The sequence below is a fragment of the Myotis lucifugus genome, unplaced genomic scaffold (assembly GCF_000147115.1).
Source record: "Myotis lucifugus unplaced genomic scaffold, Myoluc2.0 scaffold_1823, whole genome shotgun sequence".
Taxonomy (NCBI): Eukaryota; Metazoa; Chordata; class Mammalia; order Chiroptera; family Vespertilionidae; genus Myotis; species Myotis lucifugus.
This window is the reverse complement of record NW_005872871.1, coordinates 35,571-45,789: the sequence shown is the minus strand read 5'-3', so window position 1 is coordinate 45,789 and position 10,219 is coordinate 35,571. Positions and strand designations below refer to the sequence as shown.

The 10,219-nt window shown below is 47.9% G+C and overlaps 1 protein-coding gene and 1 pseudogene across 1 annotated transcript; one reads left to right on the top strand and one right to left on the bottom strand.

Moving 5' to 3' along the window:
* Window positions 1-312: 312 nt before the first annotated feature.
* Window positions 313-2,177, top strand: LOC102431989 (annotated as a pseudogene).
* Window positions 2,178-4,121: 1,944 nt separating this feature from the next.
* Window positions 4,122-6,269, bottom strand: LOC102431670 (trem-like transcript 4 protein). The gene is made up of 5 exons (XM_014450201.1): window positions 6,209-6,269; window positions 5,676-6,023; window positions 5,250-5,300; window positions 4,694-4,754; window positions 4,122-4,269 (listed from the first exon to the last, which is right to left on the bottom strand). Exons 1-5 carry the CDS (start codon window positions 6,267-6,269, stop codon window positions 4,122-4,124), a joined length of 669 nt encoding a protein of 222 aa, XP_014305687.1.
* Window positions 6,270-10,219: the final 3,950 nt, after the last annotated feature.

Genomic DNA, 10,219 nt, shown 5'->3' with positions numbered 1-10,219 from the left:
ATTTTCTGCAACATCTCGGATAACGCATGAACCACATGGTAGCATGCTGGCTGGTGAACACGGAGGTGCCGAGGTGGTGTCGCCAGGAGAGGGCGTGGACGCTGAGCCCTCCCGCTGCCCACGTCTCCCTGTGCCTGGCTTCCCTAGGCCTATCCTCAGTGCATCCTTTAGAATAAACCTTGAAACGAACTTACAGACTTTTCCTGCTAAGACCTCAATCTGGGTTTTAGAAAAGCAGAAATACTGTGAAAGACTGCAATAAGCTAAGGCATACATAATTAAACAACTTTTAGTATTGTCTAGGACAAGGACATGATCTTGCAGACATTGCTAAATCGGGATTTGAAGCTGTTAAGACTGATTCTGCCAAGTAGACAAAGAGCTACTACTGCTAACCCTCCGCCAGCAGAGCATATAAATCCTAAGAGAAACAGGCATTGGCAAATCAACTCAGGCTGTCTCGAAGTCTTAGTGGAAGCATCATTTTTCCTGGCCTTTCAGCAGCCTGCGGATGGCATGGACCTAAAGCTGCCTGGGTATTATACCATCGTGAGAAGCCCAGTGGATTTAAGTGCAATTAAGAGGCGCTTCAGAAAGTATAGCAAGAAGACTTCAATGCGTCGTTCTCAAATTGTTATTTATACAACAAGCCTGGAGATGACAGTGTTCTCATGACACAAGCCCTAGAGAGGCTGTTTACACAGAAATATCACAGATGCCTCGAGAAGAGCACGTTATGGGTGGTAAGGAAAGAATACAGAAAGGCACTCAGCACAAGACAGCAGTTTCTTCTGTTAAAGAAAAAGTCTCCCAACGCCTTAGAAAAGGCATTTAAGCAGCAAGTGAGTCCCTCTGGATTTCCTGAAACATCTACTTCTCCTTTAACTATGGCACAAGGTGCCCCGCCCAAGGCTTCCTCACGCAGTGGCTGGGGCTACAAGCGGTGTGCAGAGGAAATCAGGTACAACTCCTACAACTTCAGTAGTTAAAGCAAGTGGTGAATCTTCTCCAGCACTCATGGGGGGTAGGGAGGGGAGGAGCCCAGAAAAATCTCCTATAAAAGAAACTGCTGAGGAATGTGTTACCAGATTCTCAGCAACAAAATTAAATTGTAAAGAGTGTTAAAGTAACCAAACAGTTAAGGCACTGCGGTGAGATTCTTACAGAAGTGCTTGCAAAGAAGCACTTTTCACATGCCTGGCCCTTGATGTTCATGCACTGGGACTCCATAACTACCATGATATTGTGAAAAATCCAACGGCTCTTGGAACTATCAAGAGAAAAATGGACAACCAAGTATGTAAGGATGCATGTGAATTTGCTGCAGATGCCAGGTTAATGTTTATGAATCGCTGAAGCAGTGACAATGGCAGGAGTGCTCCAGAGGGTTTCTGAAAGGAATTTTGTGGAGATCCCAGATGAACCTGTTGAGAGCATGCCTGTATGTAACATCAAAACAGACACCACAAAATCCCCTGGCAGGGAAGGCGGTGTGAAGTCTGAAGATGCATGAGGTCAGCGCCTTGCAAAATTCCAGGAGCAGCTTAGAGCTGTTCGTCAACAAGTACAGGTTCTGCCCCAAGTGCCTTTCCGGACGCTGAAGAAACGGAATGAGACGTCTGAAAGGGAAAAGGCTAATAGGCAGAGAAGAAAATCCAAGGGAAAAAGTGTAAGCAAATGAAATTAAAGGAAAAGCAATGAGCCAAAGAGAAAACAGCCAGTGTTGGCGCTGAAATCTGATGAAGAGGATACTGAGCTATGAGCTATGGTGAGGAAAGGCAGTTAAGTCTGGATATAAACAAACGCCCTGGAGATAAGCTTGGGAAAGTCGTTCATATCATACCATCAAGAGAGCCTTCACTGAGACCTTCCAACCCGGATGAGGTAGAGACAGGCTCTGAGACCCTGAACACGACGCTGAGAAAACCGGAGAGTAGGTTGCTGGGTGTCTGAGAAAAAGACCACGAAAACCTCGTGATAAGGAAATAATGATGTCCAAGAACTTCATTCCCAGGAAAAAACAGGAGTTGGAAAAGTGATTGCTGGGTGTCAATAATCAGTTAAATTCCAGAAAATGTGAACCCAAATCTGAGAAAGCTCCATCCTCAGAGTCTGAAGAAAGCAGGGTGAGTCAGTGCGTCAGGCACAGTGGTGCCCAATCAGGCCGCGTCCCTTAACTGCACCTCTGGTCCTGGGGAAATTTTTTCTTGTATTATTGAGACATATCTGAAGAAATGTTTGTTATGTACCCAGAACATATGGCTTGGATGCCACACTTATTATTTAATTGCATGTTGATGATCTCACTATTTTCCTTAAGAGATACTGTGTAAAACGAAACTTCATGCCATATGTACATGACTTACTGGCTTGTAATCCTATATAATAAAAGCCTAATATGCTAAGTGCCCGGTCGACCGGCATTTTCTATTGTTTTAGAATTTGTCCACTCCTGGGATTTCAAAGAGTATTCATTCAGGATAGATTTATTTAAAAATCTTTGTAGAATATGTGGCTATTTTCTTCTTTTTCTTCAATTTGATGTTTTATTTATATATTTTATGTTCATCAATCTTGTCAGAGTAGGCCTACCTTATTAAACTTTTCAAAGAACAAGTTGTAAGTTTTCTTCACCTCCACGTTTTAAATCCCTTTCAGTGATTCTCCACCTTCCTCATGCCGCGACCCTTTAATACAGTTCCTCATGTTGTGGTGACCCCCAACCATAAAATTATTTTCGTTGCTACTTCATAACTGTAATTTTGCTACTGTTATGAATTGTAATGTAAATATCTGATATGCAGGATGTATTTAGGCGACCCCTGTGAAAAGGTCGTTTGACCCCAAAGGTGTCGCAACCCACAGGTTGAGAACCGCTGCTTTAGTTGATTTTAGGCCCTCACCATTATTATTTCTCTCTCTTCTATTTATTCAGACTTGTTCTGTTGCTCACTTTCCATCTTCTTAAATTAAGTGCTTAGCTCATTTATTTATATTCTTTTATGTTTCTGACGAATGTATTTAAAGTTGTTAATTTTCCCTCTAAATATTAGCTCTGCCTCATAATTTTTTATATGTAATGTTTATACTATCATGACATATTATTATATACTTAATTATTTATATATAATATATCAATAACTATTATTTTGTTTCAAAACATGCTATTTTAGCTTCAGTTCTATACATTCTCAATTTTATTGCATTATGTTTGGAGAATTTATTTCGTATCATATTAATTCTTTGGAATTTATTTAAGCTTCTTTATTTCCTCATACAAGGTCTACTTTTGTAAATGGTCTCTGTGTATTAAAAAATGTATATGATTTGTTTTTATTTACAGAGTGTTTTATATATGTGTGTACACATGTATATTTATAAATAATGTATTTTATTAAATACTCATAATACATTTATAAGTTGAAAACATTTTAAACATTTAAATAGATATTTTCTATATTTGAAAATAGTATTTATTTTAAGATATAGTTTATTATATACTAGAGGCCCAGTGCATGAAATTCGTGCTGGGGCGGGGAGGGATCCCTTAGCCCCGGCCCGCACCCTCTCCAATCTGGGACCTCTTGCAATCCGGGACCGCTGGCTCCTAACCGCTCACCTGTCTGCCTGCCTGATCGCCGCTAACCTCTTTGCCTGCCTGCCTGATCCCCCTAACTGCCCTCCCCTGCCGGCCTGATCGGCCCTAACTGCCTCTGCCTCTGGCTCCGGCACTGTGGCTTTGTCAGGAAGGATGTCCAGATGGATGTCCAGATGGATATCCAGAAGATGTCTGGTCTAATTAGCATATTACCCTTTTATTAGTATAGATTATAAATATATGTTATAATAAATATAACATTTGCAAGTATTATATAAATATGTATGATACCTGAAATTTATTAATCTTCTGGTTTAGAACTTCAGTTCCTGTTTATTTTTTGCTTCAGTGATCTATATACTCTTTTGAGAGGGATGTGACTCTTCAACTACAATTATTTACTTTTCCTTGCAGTTCTGAGAGTGCAGCTTGGTATATTTTATGGCCATACATGTAGGTACATATATTTATGATGGATCTATTTCCTTATTGAGGTGTGCCTCTTATCAGTACTTATTATAATTCACCTGGCTTGGAGTTTGGAGAAGAAAGGAATTAGGGAGCAAATATCCATGGGCAGTTGGCCATCTATTTCCATCAGTGCTCCACTGCTTTTGCTGCGCCTTATGGCCCCCTGGCGCACCTGTGACCTGGGCTGCTGCAGCCTATTTCTGTGGCGAAGGGGAGGCCATGACAGTCTCAAGGTGCATGACTGCAAGAGTCAAGAGCAGAAATCAAAAGTGTCCTCTCACCTGTTTCTTGCTATGGCTCCAGCCACTGTTTGCCCCAGACATGCCCACCATTCAACACACACCAACACAGCCTCCAGCTCCCACAGTGTTTTGGTTCCATTTGGTCTCATTCCAGAAATCCATGGCTACCCTTTCTATAGTTCCTCCAAAGTTCATGACCTGTATCGTCCTCCCCATTTCTCTCTCCCCAACTTTGCATCTGAGCCCCTGGGGCTTGTCTGCAGCACCCTGGGCCTCAAACATCTTGGAAGAATCTTGGGTTTCTTCTTCATGATTCTGAGGCTGCATGAGCTACCTGGCCATCCCTTCAGGACCCTCCCTCCTGGTGAGACTCCTGACCTACCTGAGTTCAGATCCATTGAGGGACGATGGACCAGAGGTTCCCTCTGGAGAAGTGATCAGAACTGAGAAGGACATAAAAAAAAAAAAAAAAAAACACTGGCTGCTCAGGAGACCAGAATACAGCATGGGATTAACCTCCAAACCCCTGGAAGGACGTATAGAAGAGACAGCACCTTAGGGCCCGGTAGGCCAGGGGTAACTGGGGCTCAGGATCATTACAACCAACTGAAGCCAGGCTGGCACTGGCCCAAAGAGAGGAGTTTCTCCCTGAGCTGGTGGTTAGCAAGGGGCAGAGCTGGGACATGCAGGTACAGGGTCTTTTAGGATAGACTTGCCTCTTGGGACACCCCGCCCATCCACGGCTGCCTTCCTGGTCAGATCACATGGGGCACATTTTCCTCCCTGGGGCTTAAGCCCTGAATCCAGCTTCCCACCAGCCCAGGCCCAGGGGCTCAGCCCCCAGCAGCAGGCCTCCATGGTGCCCCTTCCCTGAGTCTGAGCTTCCCAGGCTACCTGGCCACCCATGTCCTCTCCTTGCACTGAGACCTTTGACCTACCTGTGCTTTCCAAGGGCCAGGTGGTGGTCCCCATCGGAGAAGGGGTCGGGGCTAAAGAGAAAAGAAAGTAGGCAATGACTTTCCGGGGCCAGAAGACAGAATGGGGCCTGGTTCCAAAGCTGTGAGAGGAAGTAGACGACCCAGAGATGGTCCCTCAGGGTCCCTTAGGCCAGGGGTGACTTGTGACTAAGGTCTGTACACCAGAGGTGTTGGTGTGTGTGTGTAAGAAAAAGAGAGTCCTAGAGAGACTCCTGGCCAGTGAGTACTAAGCATCTCTTCCCACCAGTGGGAGCCGGAATGGGCAGAAAGGAACAAAGGCGACAGCCCTTCTCCAGAGACAGGGGGCTCAACCCCCTTGGACATCTGGAGCGGTGTTTCGCCCAGGCCCTGGGAGGGAGGGGCCATTTCCTCAAGAACGGAGCTTACCTGGAGACACCAGCAGGCTGATGTTTCTGAGAACAGTGACGGTGTTTTCAGAAGCGTTGTAGGGTCCACACCAGTAGAACCCGGAGTCCTTCTCAGTCAGCGGAGCCATGCTGATGTTGAAGAAACCAGCATCTGGCACGTCCCAGATCGTGTGTCGAGAATCCTGAGTTACTGCTTTTCGGGGCTCAGAGCTGGTGACTAACCTGGTACAGCGATTTGGAGATGTCTGCCGACACCAGGTTTTCTGCCTGTAGGGTCCTCCCGCGGGAGAGTACTGGCATCGCACGGAGAATGTCTGCCCCGCCACGGCATGGAGCTCCTCAGGCACAACCTGCTGTCCCTGGGAACCTGGAGAACAAGCCCTCGTGTCAGGGCCCTGGCTGGACCCAGCCACCCCCGTCACAGGGTGTGGAAGGAGAGAAGGACCAACTTCTGATGCCCACGCCCAGAAAATGGCCCCCAAAGCCAGCCCCGTGGTCACAGAGCCACCCTGCTCCCTGTCCCCGCTCTCTCCTTTACTTCCTGCATCTCACCTGAGGCCAGGAACACCAGCAGGACAGGTGGCAGAAGGAGGCATGGGGCTCCCCGGGCCATGCCACCCCCAACCTGTTTCTGACGGTGGCGGACAGAAGGAAAGGGGAGGCCTCGGGGGCGAGGGAACCAGACGCGGGACCTAATTCTGCCCCAGCGTCCCAGCGGCTCTGAAATGGGAGAATTGAGAAAGCCCAACACCTTGACTGGGGAAGTGGTTGGCCCGAGAGGCAGGCTCTGTGGGCGAGGGGAGGGAGGAGCAGCCAGGCCTGGGTCGGGGGGCCACCAGCTGAGGGTGTCTCTGGCCTGGAGACCTCAGTTCTGACTCAGTTGCTTATTTTTGCCTAACTTCTCCCCATCTTTACCGCTCCACACTGTCCACCTAGCACACTCCTTCGTTGTTGCTGGTGGAACTACTGCGAATGTCCAAGAAGAAACCATGGTGCAAGAGAAACTGTTCCTCTTTTCTGTCTCCCTGTGCAGCCTATGAATAGTTGGGGGCCCTTGGTGCCTGACCGCAGTCCTGAATCCCTCTGGTACCCAGGGTAAGACAGGGACCCCCCTCCCAGGCAAGGTAGGTCAGTAATGTGCTTTTACTCTAGGAGGTTGGGGAGGGCAGGGTTCAATTCCAGGGACTGTAAGGATGGTCCCTGGGAAAGGTGGGGTCCAGGGGAGGTGGGAGGGAGGAAAGGGAACCTTGAATGGGGATTCTCAGAGGGGAGGGCAGGAAGCAGCGGGTCAGTTGGGTTATGGGAGGAGGAGGCAGGGAAGGGGGCTCGACGTCATGTCCATATCTTCAGTTCTCACTCCCTAATGGTGCTCAATCAATTGGTGATGATTAAAGGCATTTGTGAGTGGGGGGAAAGAGGAAACATCTTTTTGTTTTAATAATGTGTGTGTAGCCCTAACTGGTTTGGCTCAGTGGATAGAGCGTCGGCCTGCGGACTGAAGGGTCCCAGGTTCGATTGCAGTCAAGGGCATGTAGCTTTGTTACGGGCACATCCCCAGTAGGAGGTGTGCAGGAGGCAGCTGATCGAGGTTTCGCTCTCATGGATGTTTCTAACTCTTTATCCCTCTCCCTTTCTCTCTGTAAAAAATCAATAAAACATATTTTAAAAAAATAAAAAATACACAGCCGATTCTTAAAAGATAATAATAATAATGTGTGTGTAAAAATGTATAGAGGGGAAAAAATGGCCAAATTGGAACAGCCTGAACAACAAAATAAAGTGGCTTTGAATTATAACCCAAAATATAAAGTAAATACTCATGAGTTTGTACGAATATAAGTAAATGATTGAATAAATAAGTGGGGAGAATAGACAAATCTCCCATGCAAAAGAATCCCAATAATTTATGTTGACACTCGGCCCTTAAAGAGGGGCAGCGTAACTCCCCCTCCCTTAAGTATGGGCTGTCCTTAGTGACTTCCCTCCAAAGAACACGGAGTGGAAGTGGGGTAAGAGTAGCTCACAGTGGGAAAACCTGGCACCAGTTCAGCCTGGTGATCAAGGGTAAGACCAACAGTGATCATTGTGTTGATAGCATGTACCCCTGCTAGGATGTGATGAGAGTGGCACTTTACTCTTTGATCTTCCTCCCCCAAGCCCCTAAGCCTAAGAGAAAAAAACATCAAACAAATGAGGTGCATTACAAAATACCTGACCAGTACTCCTCAGAACTGTCAAAGTCATCAAAAATAAGGAAATTCGCCCAGCTGGTGTGGCTTGGTGGCTGAGCCTCAAACCAGGAACCAGGGGGTCAAGGTTCGATTCCTGGTCAGGGCACCTGCATGGGTTGTGGGCTCGATCCCCAGTAGGGGGCGTGCAGGAGGCAGCTGATCAATGATTCTCTGTCATCATTGATGTTTCTATCCCTCTCCCTTCCTCTCTCTGAAATTAAATAAATAAATAAATAAATAAATAAATAAATAAAAAGGAAATTCTGAGAAACTGGGATAGTCGAGGGGGGCCTAAAGAGAGATGACGACCAAATGTCACCAGATATCCTGGATGGGATTCTGGGACAGAAAAAGGACATTAGGTAAAAGTTAAGGAAATCTGAATGAGGTATATGTCATGATTGATTGATTGATTGATTGATTGTGACAATATGCCATGTTCATGTAAGATATTACTAAGAGTGGAAACTGGGTATCTGGAAACTCCCTTTAATAACCTCGTTACTTTTCTGAAATCTAAACCTATTCTAAAATTTTTAAAAATGTAGACAGACTATTTGTACAAAACCTGTTTGTAAATAGTCGATAACTAACAACAAAAAAAGGAAGTATTGTATAAGAATGTAGTTTGGTTGGGCATAAAGAATACTGATCGCAGCCCTGGCCAGTTTGGCTCAATGGTTGGAGCATCGGCCTGCCTACCTAAGGGTCACAGGTTCGATTCCCGGTCAAAGGCCCATACCTCGGTTACAGGTTCCCCAGCCCTGGTCTGCGCATGCAGGAGGCAACCGGTGTTTCCCTCTCTCTATCTCTCCCCTCCTCTCCCTCTCTCCCACTCCCTCTAGAAATCAATGAAAAAAAAATCCTCGGGTGAAGATTAAAAACAAAACAATAAAAGAACCTGATTGCAGCCGTGTAAGTGCCTCGTTAGCGAAGGCCCGCTTGCTGCGCTGCACACAGACTACAGGGGTATCCCTGCGGGTGTGGGATTCAGCCGCCGGCTTCCCAGCTGCTTGGAACCTCGCTCTCCTTCCGCGTGATCAGTCTTCAGAGCATCCTGTTCGGGAGGGATTGCTTCACCTCCCTAAATGAACGGACACTCCCCTCTGCTCGGGACCCCATCTGTCCCTGAACCTCCCTGCCCTGGTCCTGCCCTACACCTGGGCCCTGGGAGCCCCAGGGAGGAGGGTGGCCACAGGAGACAGGAGGTGGGGAGCTGGAGTTTCTGAGGTCAATGACCAGAAGGTCTGGAACCCAAGCTGTCACTAGGCACCAGGACGCTGCCGGGTTAGAGGGGGAATGGGGAGGGGTCTGCAGCTGCTGCCTGTTGGTGACACTGTGTCCTGGCCATGGAGCTCAGGCGAGTGCTCCGCTACCCTGACCTACCCGGACGTCTTGGCTCCGTCAGAGGCCCCGGCCTGAGTCCAGACCCCTCCATCTGTACCCACCCAATGAGTCCCCACATGGCTCCACCCCTGACTGCCATTGGGGTTCTGCCTCAGACTGTGCTGGAGCGTGTCCCTTCCCCAGCCCCTGAAATGCCTCCAGGGCCCGCTCCCCAGTGAGTCCCACGGTGTGGAGCCACAAGGGGGCTCCTCTAGAAGCTGGTGCAGAGGACTGGAGTGTGCAGCCACCCCCCACTCCACCTTCCCCGGCACAACCCCCACCACCACCCCGTCATGGGTGCGCAGCGCCTGGCTGCACTCTAAGGCCCTGATCTGGCGCTGTTTTGTCACTGCCCTATTGTGGACCCTCTGTTCCTCTCCGGATAGACTGTGAGAGCCGGGCTGGCTGTCTCATTCAGTGTGTGAGCCCCGCCTTGTCAACCCTATAGGGTGTGAGCCCTGCCTTGTCAACCCTACACCCGGCAGCGCTGTCTGCACATGCTCCTTGGTCTGATGGGGAGGGGGCCCAGAGTGCATCTCCAGCTCTAGCGTTTCTCCTTGTGGAGGCTGAGCTGCATTGAAGACCGGGGCCTTGTCCGGGGTTTCACAGAGATGTCATAGCTGAGGTGAGCATTTGAATTCTGCCTTCAACACACCTCCAGGCTTTGCCCACTGCGGAGCAGCTCCCAGCCACCCCAGCTCCCTCATCCATCCCTATGGGCCGAACTTGCCCTTGCCAAGGCCCAAGGACAAGGCGGCAGCAGAGGAGACTCCAGAAAAAAGGCAAAAGGACTGAGGCACCAAAATAACTGAGCCCTTTCTTTCTTTTTGTTTTCTTCTTTTTTTAAAATATATTTTTATTGATTTCAGAGAGGAAGGGGAAGGGAGAGAGAGAGAGAAACATCTATGGTGAGAGAGAATCATTGACCGGCTGCCTCCTGCACGCC

Bases quoted from the DNA above. Each gene is read 5' to 3' on its own strand.
- LOC102431670 (XM_014450201.1), bottom strand. From the start codon at position 6,269: ATGGCCCGGGGAGCCCCATGCCTCCTTCTGCCACCTGTCCTGCTGGTG. The intron at 4,755-5,249 runs GTAGGTCAAAGG...TGTCCTTCTCAG, and splicing joins CTGGCCCTTGGAAAGCACAG to TTCTGATCACTTCTCCAGAG. The intron at 4,270-4,693 runs GTAGGTCAGGAG...CCTTCGCCACAG, and splicing joins CTCAATGGATCTGAACTCAG to AAATAGGCTGCAGCAGCCCA.